At 41.6% G+C, this 22,690-nt stretch overlaps 1 protein-coding gene across 6 annotated transcripts; it reads left to right on the plus strand.

Moving 5' to 3' along the window:
• Positions 1 to 512: 512 nt before the first annotated feature.
• On the plus strand, positions 513 to 22,235 carry MARVELD2 (MARVEL domain containing 2). 6 transcript variants are annotated; one of them, XM_054578464.1, is made up of 8 exons: positions 513 to 550; positions 1,987 to 2,043; positions 4,404 to 5,567; positions 9,518 to 9,553; positions 16,080 to 16,228; positions 16,480 to 16,651; positions 19,788 to 19,838; positions 20,684 to 22,235. In XM_054578464.1, exons 3-8 carry the CDS (start codon positions 4,419 to 4,421, stop codon positions 20,804 to 20,806), a joined length of 1,680 nt encoding a protein of 559 aa, XP_054434439.1. In that variant the 5' UTR covers positions 513 to 550; positions 1,987 to 2,043; positions 4,404 to 4,418; the 3' UTR covers positions 20,807 to 22,235. The 6 variants fall into 6 exon arrangements, with proteins under 6 accessions (XP_054434439.1, XP_054434438.1, XP_054434440.1 ...); XM_054578463.1 differs by lacking the exon at positions 513 to 550 and adding an exon at positions 754 to 993; XM_054578465.1 differs by lacking the exons at positions 513 to 550; positions 1,987 to 2,043 and adding an exon at positions 754 to 993.
• Positions 22,236 to 22,690: the final 455 nt, after the last annotated feature.

Consider the following 22,690-nt stretch of genomic DNA (forward strand, 5'->3'; position numbering starts at 1 on the left):
AGTTTATGGGGTTGTAAATATGAATTATAAAAGTTTATGCAGTTATCAGTGTAAATAAACTTTGTGCCTTAATCACACTTTTTCTATGGTCTCTAGCTTCTCGGATACCTTTTAATATGTTGTACAGTGGAATATTCTAGATACTTTTTGGAAAGTATGACATAATTTATATAAAAATTAAAATGTTGAATTTCTTTTTGTTTCTCATATCTTTTAATGTTTCCTAACATACTCCGTGCCGTGTAGCACTGGGCATAGTACGTGAATCTCCTTCAGAGTAAGTCGTCTTTTAAAAAATAGGGAAAAGGGTGGCCACCTTGCGATACCTCTCCGGAGGGGTTAAGCACATCCTTTACCTTTCCTCCGGCCTCCGGGAGAGCGCGGGCGCGGGGCGGGGGCGGGAGCCGCGCACCTACGGGCTCGGGCTCCCGGCCGGAGAGCTGACAAAGCCAGGCGGGGCAAGGCTTGGCCCTGCTCGGCCCCGCCCCGGGAGCCCGATCCCAGTTTCACTGCCCCGGGCTGCGTGCGCGCTCTTCCGGCGGCCGCCCAGGTGAAGAGGGTCCGCGGGCTGGGGCCCACGTGACCGGGACGCGGCGGGGAGGGGCCGGCGCTTTCCCCGCAGGTGCAGGGGCGGGGTGGGGCTTCTCGGCCCCCTGGAGCCTTCTGGGCTCTTGGTGTTCGACGCACGGCCCCGCTAACACCTGCAGGCGGACGCCGGCGCGGGAGGCGGTGCGGAGGAAGCGGGGCGGGGGTCCGGAGGGCCCCGCGTCCTGCCTGGTTTTATTCAGGGTATTCAGGTGCGCGGCAAGACGCGGGCCGCGCCGCCGCTGTCCTTCCGGGCGCGGGGATCTTGGTTACTGGGAGTGGGGCACGGCTGAGCCGGCTTAGTTCCGGCCACTTTGGGTGGAATCTGAAGACTGAGAGTGGATTTTCGCTCAGAGACGCGAAGACGGAGCACGCAGGCAGGGTGGGCAGAGCCCAGGACTGAGCGAGGTAGGTGGGACGGTCGCCGAGCGGCTGACTCGGGAGACACCCGAGTGAAGATGTTCCTTAGCCCTTGACCACTCACTGGTGGGTGAAGTGAAAGCCCTCGGGGCTTTCCCAGCCCCTTGGAAGCCCGCAGACATCCTAAATCTGCCTCTTTTCTTGGGCCCAGTAAAATTTTAAAGCCCGGTAAAGCTGTGGTTCTGTTTGTGGAAAGGTGACCAAACTCTCTTCCTGGGACACTTTATCGAAGGGGGGGCACTTCTCCCACCTCAGTCGTGTTCCCGGATATGTGTCCCAAAGAACGCAGTGAGGGCCCGGGCGTGGACCAGACAAAGACCCACTGTGCCTCAGCGTGCCGAGTGGCTCTCAGCGGCACCCTGTATCCAGATTATTTACCATGTGCTGAAATACAGCTGACCATTTCCTTCTGGCATCACATATTTTGCTCTTTTACAGTTCTTCAGATTTACGTATTTTTTGCTTTTAAACATTGATAGGGCGATATGATTCAAATATGCCACCTTTCACAGGTGCAGATGAATCCATTACAGTTAGAAGCACACTTTTTTCTTTTTTAAATACCAGTGAGTTACGCCATGGGATATCCTTTAAGTGTATATATAGTATAGACATTGAGGGCTGTTATGTAAAACTTGCTAAAGTTATTTGTTGTGTTTTTGCTTCTATTCTTCTTAGGAAAATATTTCAAAACTATAGTAGTACTTTGCATTCTAGAATTTAAACTTTTCAGATAAAGATAAGAAACAAAAAGACAACAATTAATTGCTGTCATTTATAGAGCTCCTACTTTGCTTTGGGCAGTACCGTGTGCTGGGACTATCATAGTTAATTCTTTAAAACTGGAGTTCCCCATTTAGAAGACTCCCGATTTTAGACTTTTTCATCTCCCCCCATTTCCTGGATGATTCTATCTAGTCTGGGGCAGCATGTGCCCTTCTGTATATATAGTCTGCCTACTTGACATCATCTGGATTTCAGACTTTCTGAGGCTGCTTCTCCCCAACGCTACACTGGAGGGATGAAGAAATGTTGCAGGTGAAATGATCTGATGTCTGGGGTTTGCTTCAAAGTAATGTATTGACAAAGGGAATAAGGTAGGGGATACAGATGAAACAAGATTGGCCATAAATTGATAATCACTGAAGTTGGTTAATGGGTATATGAGTTCATAATACTGTTCTTTCCACTTTTATTATGTTTAAACATTTCTGTTGAAAAGTTTATCTCTATTGCTCCCACCACGGCCCACTGAATCATTTCACTGGCCTCCTTGCCGGTCTCCCTGTTTTCATGCTTGTCCCCTGTAGCGTGCTTTCAACACAGCAACTAGAGAAAGACTATTAAAACAAGTCAGCCCCGGCCAATGTGGCTTAGTTGGTTGGAGCATCGCTGTTCTGGGTTCAATCCCCGGTCATGGCATAACCTAGGTTGTGGGTTTGGGGGTGCATACAGGAGGCAGCCAATCAGTGGTTCTCTCTCACATTGATGTTTCTCTCTCTCTCTGCCCCACAAAACAAAAACAAAAAGCCAGATGTGTCACTCTACTCAGAGTCATCCAGTGGCTCCTTATCTCACTCCCAAGTAAAAGCCAAAATCCTTTCCAGTGGTTTTCAAGGCCCTCATGACTCAGATGACCTCAATTTTACATCTCACTAGTGTGCTGCTACCGCAACTGGCCTCCATGCCTTAATAGTTCAACATGCCAGGCACTCTTTGAAGGCTTTTGCACTAGCTGCTCCATCTACCTGGAATACTTTCCCCTGGAGTACCTGCCTGGCTTCCTCCTTTATCTCCTTCACTTCTATATTCAGATGTCACATTCTCTATGAAGTCTTCCTTGGTCATTCTATGTAACACCCTGTTAAACAGGAACATAGGGAATACATGTAACACCCTGCCCACAATGCACTCCTTATCCCTTTTCTTAACTTTGTTGCTTAGCCTTCGCTGTACTTCACTTCCCTTATCTATCATCTGCCACCCACCACTGGAATATAACCTCCACAAAGACAGAGATTTCAGTTGGCTTCATTCACTTGATACACTTTCAGCATAGTATACAGCACTGATACGCCAGGTACATGGCAGGTGTTCAGTAAATATTGAATGCTCAGTCTCCATTTTACAAAGTAAAATAAAACAAGCCTTAGGAATTTCCAAGTTGTTCAATATCATAAGGTGGAATTATCCTTTTAAATTTTGATACCACCTGCATAGCATCAAGTACAATGCCATGTATCAGTGAGTCTTCAAGTAAATACACACAAGCAATTTAGGGGAGACATTCATGTGCTGCAAACCTAGTAGATACATTAGCAAATGCTTTCCTTCTTTTTGTATTTGTGTCCACATTATTGACTTTATGAAGGAAATCAGCAGGTTTAGTAAAAGTGTTTTTCTATGCTTTATGTTTTAGGTGGATTAAATACCCTCTAGGGTCACTTCTGAGTCTCTCCATGGCAACAGCAATCACCTTTAGATAATTGCTCTGGAAAGAGTGATATATGTGGTCATTGCTGCTGCTCTGTGTTGTACTTTTGGGGACTCTTTACCTTCTGTGATTTTTTTTTCTCTGAGAAATCAGTTTTTAAAATCTAGTATGAAGTGTTGTTCTTTTAGAGTGGGAGAAACAATGCCCCTAGACTGACTTTCCTGACTTAGGAGGGAAAGGAACTCTTCACTCCCTGTGTTTAACCATCTGCTTCTCCTGGGCCATTCACTTCAAAGCAAATTTGAGTTAATGAAAATGAGGAGTTATTTGCTGACCTATCACATTTTGATATGCTTAAACCCAAATATTTTGATTTAGCTGATTGAGGAGAAGACTCTACTTGGAATGCAGTAGCATCCCATCTTGTTAAAGTTTAGTCTTATTTTTGTTTTTTTTACATTTGATTGTTTCTAGAGCTCATACATAAGTTAGATTTATAAATGTTTTAATTTAGAGTTAATACTTAAAATTTTGATTGTCCTTAAAATTGTATAGAATGGTGACTATATTCCTGGCTAACATTAATTGTTACATATGTTTAAAATATAAATATGTTTTTTTTTAAAGATTTATTTATCTTTAGAGAGGGGAAGGGAGGGAGAAAGAGAGGCAAACATCAATGTATGGTTGCTTTTCATGCGCCCCCCCGCCCCCACTAGGGACCTGACCCACAACCCAGGCATGTGCCCTGACTGGGAATCAAACCAGCGACCCTTTGGTTTGCAGGCCGACATGCAATCTACTGAACCACACCAGCCAGAACTGTGTTATCATTTTATATATCATGATAGACATGGTCCTATTGGTTTCCTAAATATGATCATTCACTACTAAGTGAATTAAATCAGCCTCATTGAAATAATAAAAAACTAATTATAAGTGATAACTTTAATCTTGGCCACAGGTCTAGAAATCACAAATGTCGTCAAATGATGGAAGATCCAGGAATCGAGATAGGCACTATGATGAGGTCCCAAGGGACTTGGCCCATGAAAATGGCACCATAAGAACCATCCAGACTCTTCGTGACAGTGAGCTGGCTGTGAGCGCTGATCCTTTGCCACCGCCCCCTCTCCCATTACAGCCACCATTCGGCCCTGACTTCTACTCAAGTGACACAGAGGAACCGGCCATAGCACCAGATCTCAAGCCTGTAAGGCGCTTTGTCCCTGAGTCCTGGAAGAACTTCTTCAGAGGGAAGAAAAAGGACCCAGAATGGGATAAACCAGTGTCAGACATCAGATACATCTCCGATGGAGTGGAGTGTTCACCTCCAGCCTCTCCAGGGAGAGCAAACCACCGTTCACCCCCTGACTCCTGCAGAGATCCTTACGGAGGGTCAGGAGGAACCTATAATTCCCGGAAAGAGGTTGAGGCCATGCTTCCCCAGGATCCCTATGGATCTGTAGGCCGACACACACAAACAGCTCTAACGTACAGTGAGAAGATGGAGGCGTATAACCTGAGGTATTCCTACATGAAGTCGTGGCCTGGCCTCCTGAGGATTCTGGGTGTGGTGGAGCTACTCCTGGGGGCCGGCGTCTTCGCTTGTGTCACAGCTTACATTCACAAGGACAGTGAGTGGTATAACATGTTTGGCTATTCCTCGCCCACTGCCATGGGAGGCATTGGTGGCCTGGGCAGTATGTATGGGGGCTATTACTACAATGGCCCCAAAACTCCTTTTGTACTCGTGGTTGCTGGATTAGCTTGGGTCACCACCATTATTATTCTGGTTCTTGGCATGTCCATGTATTATCAAACCATTCTTTTGGACTCTAACTGGTGGCCCCTAACTGAATTTGGAATTAACGTGGCCTTGTTTATTTTGTATATGGCTGCAGCCATAGTCTATGTGAATGATATCAACCGAGGTGGACTCTGCTACTATCCATTATTTAATACGCCAGTGAATGCAGTGTTCTGCCGGGTGGAAGGAGGACAGATAGCAGCGATGGTCTTCCTCTTTGTCACCATGATTGTTTACCTCATTAGTGCTTTGGTTTGCCTAAAGCTGTGGAGGCACGAGGCAGCTCGGAGACACAGGGAATACATGGAGCAACAGGAGGTAAGGAATTTCACAGTCTTTCATTTGTTGTTAATGTTTTTTTCCTGTTATTCACTCCATTGTTAAATATGGATAGTTCTCAAAACAAAGATTTTTACAGAAGCCTTTTTTAAAAAATGATCTGAAGTTCAAAAGTCCTAGCTCAGTGTCCGACATGCTGTGACTGGGATAACGCACCCTGGTGTGTCACTGTTGTGCAGCATTGCAAGGGGACACCAGATACGTAATGTAATTTAGAGTTTGTTGGCTGCATTATTATGTCTTCCTGATGCTTTAGGGGAAAACATAGCTACTGAATTCCCGGAAAGAAGAATAACAACATATTCAGTAATACAATGTCTCATCATTAAAATAAGTTTGAGAACAGTGTTGATTCTTTAGTATGGTAAGACAGTAAAAAACCATAACTTTCCAGTTAGAGGAGGAAAGTGCTCATTTAAATCTGATATGATGAGTCCCACTTTCTTCCAGTGAGTTAAATGAAGTCAAGTAAGAATACGGTGAACAACATGATTTTTTTTCCCCAAGTATTGAGAGGTTGAGTTGTCATAAACATACTCTGAAAATTTACTCAGGCATTTTGATATTTCGTCCTTATTTTAGGGAGACAGGTGTTCCAAAATTAGAATGGGAGCTATGTCCTTGATTTCATTTCTAAGATTTAACTAATTAAATATACAAAGGAGAAGGAGGAGGAGGAGAATTAATAATAATAAAATCTAGAGGATAAAAGTGTATCAAAGCCTTGTTTAAAATAATTTTATTTAAACAGTAGCAAAATGTTAAGAGTATGTTCTACTAGCTTCATTATACCCTGAAATAAGATAATGTTTTGCTTTCTTCTGCTGAGGAGGAATGTGTAGTAGAATTTCCTATGACACTGAAAATGTCAGTATTATTTTAAACTTTTTTCTTAATTTTAAGTTAATTATGCATCTTTCTTTTTCCAGTTTTCCAAATATCTCCTTATACTATATAATTGCATAGAGGTGGGCAAAAGTAGGTGTACAGTTGTAATGCAGATAAATACAATAATTAATAAATAGCAATACAAGAATAAACTGTCACATACAACTGTACACCTACTTTTGCCCACCACTACATATTGGGCAAAACTATAGATAAAAAATGAAACCCTGTCCTTATTTACTCAATAACCTATTTATTTACTCACTGACCTATATATGTTTTTACCTTTTTGCAAGAATCTTATGCATGACAGCAACAAAAAACTTGATTAGATTTATAACAAGCACCTTATGTGATAGGGAGAACCTCAGCATGTTTCAGTGTCATCCGTGTTCTTCTGCCACAAAATATATTAACCTTACTAGGACTTGACGTAGGTTTAAGTTCTTTCTAAAAGCTTATCTTGGCATGTTAAACATATTTCTTAAATTTACATCTGAGTATACAAAGTGAAGAACTTTAAATCCTAATCAGTGTGAAATCTAGGTAGTGAAACACATGCATCCTGTCATAATGTTATGTAAATTTAGTAACAATAAGAGTTTTTTGTTTTGTTTTTTTAAAGTATATTTTATTGATTATGCTATTACCGTTGTCCCATTTTTTCCTCCCCTTTATCCCCCTCCACCCTGCCCCCCCCCACCAGCATTCCCCACTTAGTCCGTGGGTTGTACATATAAGTTCTTTGGCTTCTCCATTTCCTATGCTGTTCTAAACCTCCCCCTGCCTATTTTGTCCCTGCCATTTATGCTTCTTATCCCCTGTACCCCTTTTCCCCCTTCTCCCTCCATCCCCTCCCCACTGATAACCCTCGTGCACTCTCCATTTCTGTGATTTCTGTTCCTGTTCTAGATGTTTGCTTAGTTTGTTTTGGCACAGTTGTTGATAGTTACGAGTTCGTCATCATTTTACTGTTCATAGTTTTAATCTTCTTTTCCTTAGAAAAGTCCCTTTAACATTTCATATAATAAGGGCTTGGTGATGATGAACTCCTTGCACTTGCCCTTATCTGGGAAGCACCTTATCTGCCCTTCTATTCTAAATGATAGCTTTGCTGGATAGAGTCATCTTGGATGTAGGTCCTTGCCTTTCATGACTTTGAATACTTGCCAGCCCCTTCTTGCCTGTAAGGTTTCTTTTGAGAAATCAACTGAGAGTCTTATGGGAACTCCTTGGTAGGTAATTGTCTCCTTTTCTCTTTCTGCTTTTAAGATTCTCTCCTTATCTTTAATCTTGGGTAATGTAATTATGATGTGCCTTGGTGTGTGCTTCCTTGGGTCCAGCTTCTTTGGGACTCTGAGCTGCCTGGATTTCGTAGAGGTCTTTTTTTTTTTTTTTCTTTTGCCAGATTGGGGAAGTTCTTCATTATTTTTTGAAATAAGTTTTTAATTTCTTGCTCTTCCTCTTCTGCTTCTGGCATCCCTATGATTTGGATGTTGGAATGTTTAAAGGTGTCGTGGAGGTTCCTAAATCTCTCTTAATTTTTTGAGTTCTTGTTTCTTCATTCTGTTCTGGTTGAATGTTTATTTCTTCCTTCTCCAAATCACTGATTTGAGTCCCAGTGTCCTTGCCTTAGCTGTGGGTTCCTTGTGTATTTTTCTTTTTTCGCTTTGCATAGCCTTCACATTTTCCTCGATCTTGCAACGATACTCAACCATTTCTGTGAGCATCCTTATTGCCAGTGCTTTGTACTCTGCATCTTACAGGTTGGCGCTCTCTTCATTGCTTAGTTGTATTTTTTCTGGAGTTTTGATCTGTTCTTTCATTTGGGCCGTATTTCTTTGTCTTGGTGCTCCTGTTACCTTGGAAGGGGCAGAGCCTTTGGTACTCAGTAGGGCGAGGCAACCCAGGTCTGCTGTGCGGTGATGCTGTGTGTCGGGGAGGGGTCAGAGAGGGAGCAATGCTGCTTGTTCAGCTCTCAGCTGTCTTTCAGTCACTTCCCCTGCCACCCACAAGCAAATTGGGCCCTTCTGGTGCTGATTCCCAGGTGGGTGGGTTTGTGTACATTCTAGGACCCTGTGGGTCTCTCCAGTGAACTCTCCTGTGAGGCTGGGAGTTTCTCCTGCTGCCACAACCTGCACAGGTTTTTACCACTAGAGGTTTTGAGGCTTTCTGTTACTGCACTGGAATACTGGGTTGTGTGTACCGTCTCGCCACCCAGTTGTTCCTCACAGTTTATCTGCACACGAATGTGGGCCCGCCTGGTCCTCCAGTCACTGCCTTGCTGCTGCGCCTCCTTCCGGTTTGGATAAATATTTCTTCTTTAACTCCTTAGTTGTCGGACTTCCATAAAGTTTGATTTTCTGGCAATTCTGATTGTTTTTTTTTTTTTAATTTGTTGTTGTCCTTCTTTTGGTTGTGCGAAGAGGCAAGGTTTGTCTACCTGTGCCTCCATCTTGGCCAGAAGTAATAACAATAGAGTTCTTAATGTCATTTCAAAATTCTACATTATCTGTAATTATCAACGTAATACTTTCATTCTTTTCCCTTTGTCAACAAAAACTTGTTTTTATCAGATTTTTCGTAATGACTAATTAGACTTGAATCACCTCTGATGTTGGAGGTTGTGCCTCTTTGCGTTGCTCTACCTTCCTGAAAGTTAGAAGATGTAATGGCCTGTGGCTTTTTTCTACTAGTTTTATAATGTAACTGTCTCGGACTCTTTAAATGTGCAAAGTATATGGGAGCCAAGAAGAAAGAAAATCTAGGTGACTCAGAACAACTTCCCTAATAGTCTCTACCATCTCCAGGTTTCCACCTCTGTTTTTTGTTCCTGACTGACAGGAAATTACAGTCATCCCCTCTCCTCTGGCTCTCCACTGGCCCATCGAAAAGTGGCTGAAAGAGTAGGAGGAACACCTGAAAAGTAGAGAATCAACCTCTGTAAAATTGAGATTGGGCTATAAATGCAGATGGATGACAATGTTCGCAAAGTAACTTCACATGCCTTTGAAAAATCATTTTAACTCTTTTTGTTCCAGATAAGTGAGCCATCATTGTCATCAAAAAGGAAAATGGTAAGAAAAAAAGCTCACATTACATTTTCTCTCTTGATTTGTTAAATACTTTTCTCTCTTGTCTATAAATCTACAGAGTTGATCATCTGTCTATGAAAGTATCTATTACATTGAGTTCCTAAGAGGACTTTCAGCTTTTTTCTAATACAAAAACTTATTAGATGTTTCTTGTTTCTTCATTCTGTTCTGGTTGAATGTTTATTTCTTCCTTCTGCTCCAAAATCATTGATTTGAGTCCCAGTGTCCTTGCCTTAGCTGTGGGTTCCTTGCGTATTTTTCTTTTTTCACTTTGCATAGCCTTCACTTTTTCCTCTATCTTGCATCCATACTCAACCATTTCTGTGAGCATCCTTATTGCCAGTGCTTTGTACTCTGCATCTTACAGGTTGGCGCTCTCTTAGAAACAATACATTTCTAAGATGTTTTCTTCTGCTTTCTCTTTTTACAGCTACAGTATTGCATTATGTGGATGAATCATAGTCTATTTAGCCATCAATGAATGTTTAGGTTGTTTCCAATCTTTCACTGTTAAAAACAATGGGGCAGTGAATAACCTTATACATGTAAGAATATGCCTGTGCAATCTTCCTTTCATATATTTTGATTGTCAGATTGTCCAATAGAAATTTTACCAATTCCCGCTCCCAACAGCACAATAGACTTCCTCATCCCCTGATCAACACAAGCGTGTTAGGAAATTTGTTGACGTCAGTCTAATAGGTGAAAAACAGTCTTGTGTAGTTAAAATTTGCATTTCTCTTATCAGGAGTGAGGTTGAGCATTTTTCCTATGTTACATTTGCAGTTCCTTTTCTATTAACTGTCATATCCTGTCCAATTTTTTTTTATTGGGTTGCCAGTTTGTGCAAGCCCTTTATTAAGTACATCCATTTTGAAAATACCTTTTATTGGTTCTTTTTAACTATATTCTCTATAACACTCAAATACTCCTTGAAAATACTCTCTTGATGAGATACTCTGAGAAAAATTCAGCATCAGTTCTATAGTGTTCCTGCCAAAAATATTTTATTAATGCTGAAATAGGGGATTTTGTGAAGTGGGTGAACAGTCTGCTCAAGGGATCGTGATTAATACATCAGTGTCATCATTAATTAATTCATTGAACAAACATGCCAGTTTGGCTGTGGGCCAGTGATACAAATACTACAAAGAGTATCATCATATATATATGTATGTATACACACACACACATATATACATGCACACACTCATACATGTATGTAATTGGAGGGGAAAAAGTATTATCTCCATTTTCCAGGGGCTTACAAATCTAGTGAAAAAGAAAAACACAGACGAAAGATTAGTGGAGTATGATTGTGTGAGTGTGTGTGTGTGTGTGTGTGTGTGTGTGTGTGTGAGAGAGAGAGAGAGAGAGAGAGAGAGAGAGGTCACAAGCATCAAGAACTATAAAATTTAACTAAATTTGCTTAGGGATTTTGTATTTCTCTGACATCTCCTGGGAAAGTCAACTTATGGATGATAATGTCTCAAGTCCATCATTGTTAATTGGTTGTCATTGGGGATCTGTAACTAGCAACATTTTTTAAAGAGTCAGTTGCATTATTTCTGACATATATGTAAAGCCATCTGACTTGCAGCTGACAGGGCTCAGCAGCTTTCCTGGAATTATTTTGGATATTCATAAATCTTTAGAAATGAAGAGCTGACTAGTCCTGACTGAGCAGGCATGGTACAAATGAGGTTGGTATTGAAGAATTTCTTTCTCATAAAACAGTGTGGACCTAGTGCTACAAACCTATGCACTTTAAACATTGTTCAGAGAATTAGAGAGATACTACTGTACTTTGTGTGTGCTTATATATGCCTTTTCATTCGTTTTGTTTTAACTTCCTGGTTCCCCTGTGTTTTAGTTTTTTGTTCATTTATTCAACATTGATTGCTGTCAGGATATACATTTCAATTAGACTTGTTTTAACTCAGAGCTAAATTGATGCTCACTTTCAAGTTGTCTAAAATATACATATCACATATGCCTGAAAGTGATAATAGTAGTTGCCTTTGGGAAGACACTTGGCTAACTGGGGGGGATGGGGATACAGGGAGACTTTTCATTATGTTCCCTTTTGGACACTTTGAACTATGTATCATGTGTATATATTACCTATTAAATTTTTTAAGTTTTTAAAAAAATTAGATTAATACTCATTTCAAATATTGAGATAAACAATATGAGGCTGATGTTTAAATATTGACACTGGCCCTTTGTGATTTAATTGCAACTTCCCTAACTCTGTGGGCTACCTTACAACGTTCCAAAAGATTTGACCAGCTGGGATAGATAGGGTGGTTCGCAAGTCATTGCCATCTCTCATTCAAGACTGCCTTAAACCCCACACGGCCAGGAGTAAGTTGTAGCCCTGCGAGAGTCCTAAAATAATGTTCGCTGCACAACATGTTATGTTTAAAGGGACTTCGGTTTAGAAGATGTATCAGGATTAGAAAGACTTTATAAAGGAAAAGGGGCCTAAAAACTTACATATGAGGAAATTCACTTTCTAAAAGCTGACTCTCTTGTTAATAATAGATGATATCAAAATCTGATACCTGAATTAGCAATTCAGAATGCTAACAATTGGGAAATGTGTTTCAGAACACCCTCGGAGGCAGACGAGAAGAATCTGTTTGCTTTGTGGGGTTAAAGGTGACCACTCTGCAGGTATTGACTGCTCAGCACCAGACTGGACTGTCACTGAGCTGCAGCGTGGCGATGATGTGGCAATGGTGGTCATCCTTGGCCAGGGTGGAATTTATGGGCTTCCTGGTCAGTCCCTTGGAGGTAGTGGGATTTACCAATGGGAGTAGTGCAGAATGGAGTAAAAGGCTTGTCTGAATTGGAGGAACATACCCTAAATGATAGAGTGGCCAGTGTCACCAGTGAGAATGTGGCTGAGCCAGGTTTCACCCATGGAACAGGATTAGGAAGCTCTGCCAGGGAGCTCAGGGTGCCTCTTTTGGACCACCCTAGGAGGTTGGTGCCCAGCATGTCTGGTGTGTGTTGTGGGGTTCCAGATCCTGAGAGGTCCTGGAATAGTCAGGAGTAACCTTAGCAGAGGGAGAACCCCCATTCCTGGGACTCCTTTTAAAAGTCTATCAATCCAGTATATCCTTTTGAAGGCATCTTTTCCTGGGGGATGGATCCCTGTGAGTCAACATACACAGGTTTATTTTACAGGCAGACCTCTGTGAGAGAGAATCTCAGACTTAATTGAGGAATCTCTGTTGGACTTACCAGTGAGAAACCTTGTAGAAGAGGTTGGCTCTCCTCCTGCTTCTCATTGGATATGATTTTTACCTGCTTCCTCCCTAGTCCCTAGCGGGGAAGAATTGGCAGGCTGCCCTAGGAGAGGCAGTGCAGTGTGATGAAGGGAAAGTAAACTTTGGGATCAGGCAAATCTGAGCTTCAGGACAAGATCAGCTACTTACTAGGGCCCCTACTGTGACCCTGGGGAAATTACTTACCGTGTCTCTGAACTTCAGGTTTCTGTCACTTGTTTGGAACACTCTATTGGGCTATCCCTTCTTTGGTATTTTAATGAATACAATTTATAAAAAGCAAACAAGACACTTTTTAAAAGAAATAATATACAGACATAAAGTAAGATCAAATAGAGACAGAAACAAATTTTAATAAATCCATAAGTGCTAATCCAGGCATCAAAAGTAATGGAGTGGGTTTCAGATCCAGGGTCTCTGCATCATTACACTATATACTCAAAAGGAGAGAGAATCAGAAATTGGAGAAATTGGCACTGAAACACGTATCTAGCTCTCCCTATTTTTTAAAAAGATTTTTTAAATTTATTTTTAGAGAGAGAGGAAGGGAGGGAGAGAGAAGAGGAGAGAAATATGAGTCAAGCTGCCTCTTGCACACCCCCAACTGGGGACCTGGCCTGCAACCCAGGCAGGCACCCTGACCAGGAATTGAACTGGTGACCTTTCGGTTTGGGGGATAATGCTTAACCCACTGAGCCACACTAGTCAGGGCTAGCTTTCCCTATTTCTACCTTAACAGGATATTCATCAGCCCCTTTTTAATTTGAAAGACTTAGTAATTATATACAAAGCATTACTTACCTCGTTGCTTAATTATTTTCTCTTGCCTCACAGTAAAGCTCCTCTGATATTTGCTGACAAAACTAATTTTTACTAGAAGCAAAGAAAGGTCGTTTCTGGGGCTCTGTTTGTAACCAGGAACACTGCTTGAGAGTGGTCAGGCCCAGGGCTAGAGCCCAGCACTTCCTTCCCACGGAAGCTTAAAGTGAGTTTGATTCTTCGTCTAATGTCTAATTTCAGACTTTTCCCCCCAAATAGGGTTTTCTGAACTGATGATCAGTGAGGTTCACCCAGAAAAGTGGAAGAATATGTTAAGAGCATAAAAACAAAACAAAAAATAAAGCAGACAAAATAGTCTGTGGAAATGTTCTGGCTTGTTTAAACTCCCTCTTTATATTACAGTTAAATCTTGGAAATAGAGATGGACAAGTAAGGAAAATGAATAATTCCTGCTTGAAAAATACTTTAGGAAAAAAACCGAACCCTTATGGACTCTTGTGCCCACCGTGAGGACCTGGGCTGAATCCAGGACAGACAGGGAAGCCTGAACTTGCTGCCAGGGGCCGCTGCCAAGGCCTGTAGGGTCGGCAATGTTCCTAGCTGCTCCCTTGGCCAGCAGTGTGAAGAATGGGTTGTTCAGTAGTTAAAAGCGGAAAAAGGAATGCCATGAAACAGAAATCTTCTATATAAGCCAAAATGTTCAATACCATAATTCATCTACAAGATTAAACATATCAGCACTCAGTAGGATGAAGAAATAGCATCCTCACCCACAGAGAGAAAAGCAGAATTTTCCCCAAGGTATTCTGCTCCCTCTCGAATTCTTGCTGTTTTGGGCCCAGTGGCTGGGTGTGCCTTTCTGCATGGAGGTGATCTGCTTCCCTTTCACCTACGCCAGGCTCCACCAGGCTCCACCAGGCTCCACGTCTGGGAGCTTCTCCTTTTCATACCCCTGCCCTGCCCCCACTTAGGGCTGGTGAGCTTGTCCGATCCTCTAATCTGGGCTGTACTGTTTGGTGATTTAAGAGCTAGTGGTTTTTAGAATGAGCTAATGTTAGACCAAACCTCAAAGGCAGCCCTAGAGATAGAAAATCAGGAAATAGAGGATTTTTTTAAAAACTGCCTGGTAAGGTTTTAAAATCTCATTTTTTACTTGTTTTCGGTGAAGTCAGTTGAGTTTGATTTAACAAGTGTGAGACGAGGGCCCATGGCGGCACTGGAGGGGCGCTGGCTGCCCTACGGAGGAGTCACTGTGCCCAAGCGGAGCTCGCTTCCCCCAGCAGGGTGGCATTGCCCGCCCCGCCCAGCACAAATTCATTTCTGGCGTGCTACCAGAATTTCAGGGAACTTCAGCACTGAACAATATACAGCTAACTACACCAGTTTCCTATGTTACTCATTAAAAGTATCAATGAGCCAAAAAATTCTGGGTTTTAATCATGGCTTTTCTACTCATAGCTGTGAGACCTTGGAGAATGCACTAAACCTCTCTGAATGTGGCTTTTTTATGTGTAAAATGGAAACCTCTTTCCTGGCATCCAGCAGCCTTACCAACTCAACTGGTGTTCTGGGCACTGCTTAATAGAGTCCTGAACACTCTCTTTCCCTCCCCTAAAGCTGCGCATCCATCTTAGCCTGCCTGCTCTAGGGCAGGTTTGCTGGGTCTTCCATTCCTACTGCCCTTCTTTTGTCTATTTTAGCTCTTAAGTCCTGTCCCCCATACTTTCTCCCTGGGCTATTTCATCTTGGGTTCGTTCATTTCCTCTCCTGTGGACGTACCATTTTTGAAAAGGCCTTTTAAGAGCTCTCCAATGTAGAAGCCAGAGTGACTTAAACCACCACATCCAAGGTCCTTATTGCCTCTTCAGGGAGTCACAGGTTAGGGACACATGGGCACATTAGAGACATCCACCACCTCTCCTCCGGATTCTTTCCTTTCCTTTCAGATAATGAAAACAACGCAATTTGCATCCCTCTCTGACCCATTCGGCATCTACTTGTAACTGATTCATCTCAGGTTCTGGTGTCATTTTTTTCTTGTTTCACTTAAGTAGACTTATTCCATTTTTGTTCCCTGAATTTCTTATTTTGAACTACATTTTCTTCTTCTTTTACAACTAATTGGGGTATAAATCCAAAATAAGATACTTAAGACTCCAGACTCACCATTTCATCATCCATCTTTGATATACACATGACTGGGTCGGGGAGTGTTCCACCTATTTTATGCTCCCCCAGATCTCAATGCGAGTCCCGTTAGCTGATATAGAAACAGTCAGAACAACTTTGTCAGTATAAAACATGTAATCCTGAACTGAGATGTTAATTGCTGTTTCTACTTTTCTTTTTGTCCCTCCCTTCTAAGTAAATTCTAGTTTGTTTTTCTTCTGCCTCTATTTGTAAACAAATTCTCTTTTTCTCCCAAACTGTAGTGTGAAATGGCCATGGGTGGTGACAGACAGAGAGACCAAGAAGTTAATTTCAAAGAACTGAGAGCAACAAAAATGAAACCAGAAGTACTGAGTAGACATATCCCAGCGGGCCACATACCGAAACCTGTCGTGTTGCCTGACTATGTGGCGTGAGTATCCATCTAATCTTTCTTCAGGGTAAGAATTGAGAGATTCCATTTGGCCTTTTCATTTTCCTGTTTGTTTCTAAGTTAATCCTTTCTGCTTAAACTCATTTACATTTGAACAGATATTTGTTACCTGCGAGATAGTGTATTGAATTGAAGGTACAGTCTGGTCAGTGAGGAATAAGCCAAGCTGATTTCCCATTCAGCTTGTTGTAGTAAAAAGTTACAATTTTGGTTAATTCCCCCCCCCCCAGAAAGTACCCTGTGATTCAGACGGATGATGAGCGAGAACGCTATAAAGCTGTGTTCCAAGACCAGTTTTCAGAGTACAAAGAGCTCTCTGCAGAAGTTCAAGCCGTGCTGAGGAAGTTTGATGAGCTGGATGCAGTGATGAGCAGGTTGCCACATCATTCGGGAAACCAGCAGGTCAGTGTCAGCAACTGCCGGGGAGGACTGATAGGAAAGGGAACGACCTGACCATCTTTAAAATGCAGACAAGCCATAACCATATGCATCTGCTGTCTGTCTGGGAAAGTCACCTGAGGTCTTCAAGGTGACTAGTCAAGGTTACAATTCAAATTATATAATTTGATGTCTCCAGCTTTCAATTATTAAATAATATTTTCTTATCTAAATAAAATATGAATTTATTTAGCAAAGATACATACCGAGTCAATCAGGGTCCCAGTGGAGACAGATGGCACACTCAAACCAAGATATTTTGAGGACATTTTGTTCACAAAGGAGTGGGCAGTGTGTAAAGGAGCCACCAGGGGCCCTGCATTCTCCAGGCGCAGTCGCTGAGCGGGTACCACTCCAGGCCCAGAGGGCACAGTGGGTAAGGATGGAGAGTGGGTCTGAAGCTGCGAACGTGAGCTCCCAGGCACATACGTCAGTCTGAGAAATGTGATCATGGCAGAGAGGAAAACCAGCTGGAGGGGCAACATTTTCTGGAATGTTCTTTTCTCCCCCCTGCAAATGCCTTCTTTTTCCATATGTTACTATAATTTTTTACCTAATGTACAAATTTTTTATTGAAATACAATTCATATACCACAAAATTCACCCTTTTTAACTGTGAATAATTAGTGGATTTTAGTATATTCACCAAGTCAAAGTCATACAACCATCATCATTCTCTAATTTCAGAATATGGTCATCACCCCAAAAAGAAGCTGTGTAACCAGCACTTATTCCCCATTCCCACCTATCTCCACCCACTGGCAACTACTAATGTACTTTCTGTCTGTATGGATTTACTTATTTTGAACCTTTCATATAAGTGCAGTAGTATAATATGGCCTCTTGTGTCTGGCTTCTTTCACTTGGTATAATGTTTTCAAGGTTCATCTATATTGTATTGTAGCAAGAATTGGCACCTCATTCTTTTTTGTGGTGGGACAATAACATTGCATTATGTGGCTATACCACTTATCAGTTGATGGACATTTGGGTTGCGTCCACTTTTTGGCTATTAGAATAATGCTGTTATGAACATTTGCATGTACTATCCTATCTTTTTTAAAGAGAATGTATTAATCTAATCTAGTACTTGTGTAATTAAGATTTTAAGAGTTCATACAGCTTTTTAAAATAATTTTAAAAGATTAATATATGGATATATAATATATACATGTTATATATATATATATATTCTTTTCCTTAGACCCATATAAGTTGGGCATCCTTGTTTTAACCACAGACTTTTACGTGTACATTTAAATCAGTTATAATTATGAGCTATCTAAGCCAAGTATGGAGAGCAGTGACATTTTCCCCATCCTGGAGCAATGGGATAATGTTGGCTAAGTGACACTAGTACCAGGAAGCAGGAAAAAATCCAGCAATTACTGTAGGTCAAGGGTCAGTTAGTACCATTTCAAGAACAAGCAAGGTCCACAGGTGCACAAAGAGAGACCTCGTTCACAGGCCCTCAAAGGAGTGCAGGAAAGAACAAGCAGGCCCAGGAAACTGGACCAGCACAGGGTGGGAAGAGTGAGCTGGTTGACAGACATCATGCTGAAAACCCAACCGAGACAGGTAGTCTCTGAGCCGAGACCCAGCAGTCTCTGGTTTGACAGCTCGGTATGACTGGGCGAGGGCTCAGGCATGAGGGTCTGCAGTCGGGGGTGAGAGCGTTCTGAATACTGTAGGGGCTGAGAGACTGAGTCCCCCTGACATTTCCACACACTATCTAGAGGTAGTCATGCCCTCTGGTTTTTAACATGTGATGGCAAGTAAGTAGCCAAACGACAGGGCCACACTTAGTCGTGCTGTCTCCTCCAGTCCTTATCTAAAGTAGAAATATTAATTGTATCACAGATGTTCACTTCTCTTTGGCCACAGGCGAGCTTTGCCATGGGCAGGTGCCCGCCAGTACAGCTCATTCGGTTCCCAGCATGTCCCTGGGGAGCTGTGTCAAAGCCCAGTGGGCGCTTGGAGGCACAGGCTCTCCCACAAACCTGGTTGAGGCCCTTGAAGAATTAAACAATCACATGCCTTTTCTAAGCCCATAGAATACCAGTGTTGCTTGAAATCACTCCTCTGGTTAAATCCAGTTTCTTAAATCCCCCTCTTAAATCCAGTTTCTCTCCCAGACTCTAGAATAGGCATTACTGCTCTCATCCCTGCGTGCGCCCCGGCACAGCAGCCCCAGCCCCAGGCGGCTGAGTCACCCCGAGCGCAGGACCTGTGAGGGCAGAGGACAGCTGCACCTCCAGGTTCATCTCTCTGCAGGCCACCTGCAGAGCGCAAGGGCTGCCCATGATCGTAGTATGAAAAAGACACTGAGGAATTAAAATGTGTTGGAAAAGGAGATGGGTGATAGAAAATCTATCTTCCCTCGGGGGAAGCTTTTAGAACTATAAATTATAACATTTTATTTTTTACTTACTAGAGTTATAGTATCTGATGGTCTCTATAGCACGGGTTTCCTGGATAAAGGAAGGCATTGCTGTGATCATCTGTTCCCTTTGGATAGGCTGCTCAACCCCTTGACAAATTCCATACTTACTATAAAACTTAGAAGAAAGAAGGAACATTATATAACTATCTTCAAAAATTGAATAGTCTCAACCTCTTAATCCCAATACCTAAAAACCAGAAAAAGAACTTTCCAACAGGGATGAAAATGATGCTTGAAAATAACTAATGTGAATGCTATGTGCAAAGCACTTTACAAGGATCATTTCAAAGAAGTAAAACTTCTCACAACCCTGTGGGGTAGTTATAGTTATTATTTCCTTTTACCAGGAAGGAAACTGAGTCTCAGGAAGGGTAAGGAGCTTGCTCAAGGTCGCAGAGCTGGCAGGCAGTGGCACTGGGACTCGGCCCTGGTTTCACGCAGGCAGGGCCTTTCTGTTCGCCCCTCAGTCCCACTGCCTGGCTGATCGTAAGTCCTCAGATGTTGTCCGGTGAATCAGATTCTTACGTGTGAATATTGTCATTATAATCTTAGGTAAAAATGGTTTTCTGTTTTAATTCTCAGTGTACTTTGAGCCGTTCTTGAGATATGTGAGTAAATGCAAGTTTTTAATTCAGGTGTATAATATACTGTTTTCAGGAACATGAGAGAATTTCAAGAATCCATGAAGAGTATAAGAAAAAAAAGAGGGTGAGTGAAACCATTTTCTTCTTCAAAGTATATTCTTATCCAGGTACAGTGGATGCCACTGACAGACTTTAGATTCTTTCAGCTAAAACAGTTCTTTTTTTGTATTTCTTAAGATGCTCCTTGTTAGGCAGTGGGGGTACGCACTAGGCTTTTTCTTCTCATCTCTGTTCTGATTACTTTCTGTTCGGTCCTTATTGAGCCCCCTAGAGAAATGAGCACTGATGCAGAACTCGTCACCCACATTTCCTTCAGAAACATGAGGTTATTTACATGTTCCCAACCCCATCCTTAATTGCACAAATCAGTAGAGACCAGAGAGAGCTTTTATTAAACGTTTCTATACTTATTCACTTTTTATGTATTTTAAACTACTGAAGTTAACCCTGGCTGGTGTGGTTCAGTAGGTAGAGTGCTAGCCTGTGAACCAAAGGGTTGACGGTTCAATTCCCAGTCAGGGCACATGCCTGGGTTGAGGGCCAGGACCCCAGTAGGGGGTGTGTGAGAGGCAACCACACATTGATGTTTCTCTCCCTCTCTTTCTCCCTCCCTTCCCCTCTCTCTAAGAATAAATAAATAAAATCTTTTTAACAGAATAAACTACTAAAGTTAAAGGTGCCTTTCTCAACTTTGCTGTGAACCTTAAACTATTCTAAAAAATAAAGTTTACAAAAAACCTTGTGGACAACTTAACTGGTTTTCTAATAAGGCAGATTTTGAAATCTGCTGCAGGAAAATATTCTAGGAAGGGTCATTTTCTGGATGATAACATATGTGTCTGTGTTTTTTTTTTTTTTTTTTTGCTGAGGAGGCAGAATGCTGATAGATCAACTATGTTTCTTTTCCAGGATCCTACATTTCTGGAAAAAAAAGAACGCTGTGATTATCTAAAGAATAAACTTTCTCACATAAAGGAAAGAATTCAAGAATATGATAAAGTAATGAATTGGGATGTACAAGGTTATTCTTAAACATTATTTGGAACCACTTTTTAATATGAAACTTCATATTTATTTACTCTTTTTTATGTTAGTCTCTGTGACAGAGAAGCAAGTGCTTCCTGAATTAGTGTCTAGTTGGTTTAGCTGGTATGCAATGTTAAAACTATGATTTCACGTCAACATTTCAGAAAGAGTGGAGGAAGTCCTGTATTCATCTGTGTACAGTTTATGTTGAAATTAAAAGTGATTTAGAGATCACATTCTCAGGTGTGAGAGCGAGTAGAGTATCAGTTCTGGTGCTGTAGAGTATCAATTTTACCTTTTTGACTCAAGTGGGTTCTTAAGATTTTTTTAGGACAAACTTCTCTTCCTGGCAGCAGGTGTCATTGTTTTCCCTTGAAAGGGGTTTGGATGCAAGATAAACATTTTGAAGCCTGATCATCTTGGGCAAGTTGCTTAATCTCTCTGTGCCTATATCTTCATCTATAAAACAGGGCTAATAATAGTACCTACCTCATAGAGTTGTTAGGAGGATTAAATGAGTTAATATTTGCAAAGTACTTAGAACAGAGTCTGGCACATTGTTAGCACTACATTGTTGTTTGTGAAATCTGTGGAAATGTTTGTGAAGTGAATAAACTACCTAGAATGTCTCGAGGAAAGATCCTTAATGAGCAACCCTAACCAGCTAACCAAAAAGCCAAGTGTCTCATGACCCCTTTGGGCTATTAATAACTAACCGTACGTAGCCTTAAGCAGATGCTTCCCTGTAGTTTTGTGCCCACTGGGGTCCAACACAGACTCCCCATCTTTAATGAGTATCACTGTGCACACACCTCCACAGCCCAGCCGTTCCTGTACACGTCACATCACACAGGACTGTGTGAATGTTACTGCATTTTCTCTCTTGTTCAGACTTTTATCCTCAGGCCCCATGACAATACCTTTACTTAGAATCCCCCTTTCATTTACTGGGAAGCTTCATCGTCCCAAGAATTATCTTGGCTTTGGGACTTTACTCAAGAGAAATGTTTTATTTTTATTAGTATGAACAATGAACTGCCTTAAAAAGTTTAAAAAAAAATTGTTATTGGAGGCTGTACAGCAGCACCGGTCTTGTAATTCCCCAGGTATAGAAATACAATTTCTGCTTAATATACCTGCCATGCAAACAGTCGATATTCAAAGAATTTTCTAAAGTGAAACCACAGAAAAACATGGAAAAGCAGAGGGTTAAAAAGTGTTGGTTCCTAAATGAACCTCCTAGTTTTCCTTTGTCAGTGAAATCTGACTGTGTGTGGTTAGTATTTTAATGCCGTGGTCCTCTGACTGTGCATAGGACCCTGAGAGTCTTAGGGGGCGACCCGAGGGCAGCGTGAGGCCCCTGGAAGCCCGCCGCAGCTAGAGCAGCTTCGCTTTCTGTTTTATGAGCTGGGCCCCGTGCTCACATCTCACTTAATACCAATGCTTAAAAAAAAAAAAAAAAAAAAAGAAAAGAATTCCTTTTTAGTAGATTAACATTGAAATGAACTGTTAAGGAAATTTAACTCTGCAAAACTTGATTTTGTTATAATTGTAAATGCTATTTTTTTAAAACCAATGTCGTAACACTGAACTTAAAAATTTGTATGTCAGTACCTAGGCATATTAAAATTTTAGTTACCTGTTGTTTTGGTTTTCTAGCATTTTTGTGTTGATTGCGCGTGTTCTTGAATATGTTTAACATTATCATAAAATAAACTGGAAAATCATTGAAAACCTGTAGGTCATGACATTGAGGTGGCTATTTTCTCCTCCCCCATTATTTGTAAGAATTCAATGTCAAGGCCACTGTGTTGCTTTCCACAGACTGCCATTAAAAGTACCACAAGCTAAGTGGTGCTTAAAACCACAGAAGTTTATTGTCTCTCAGTT

This window comes from Pteronotus mesoamericanus, unplaced genomic scaffold, assembly GCF_021234165.1.
Source record: "Pteronotus mesoamericanus isolate MK-2021 breed Mesoamerican mustached bat unplaced genomic scaffold, CSHL_Meso_final contig_50, whole genome shotgun sequence".
NCBI lineage: Eukaryota > Metazoa > Chordata > Mammalia > Chiroptera > Mormoopidae > Pteronotus > Pteronotus mesoamericanus.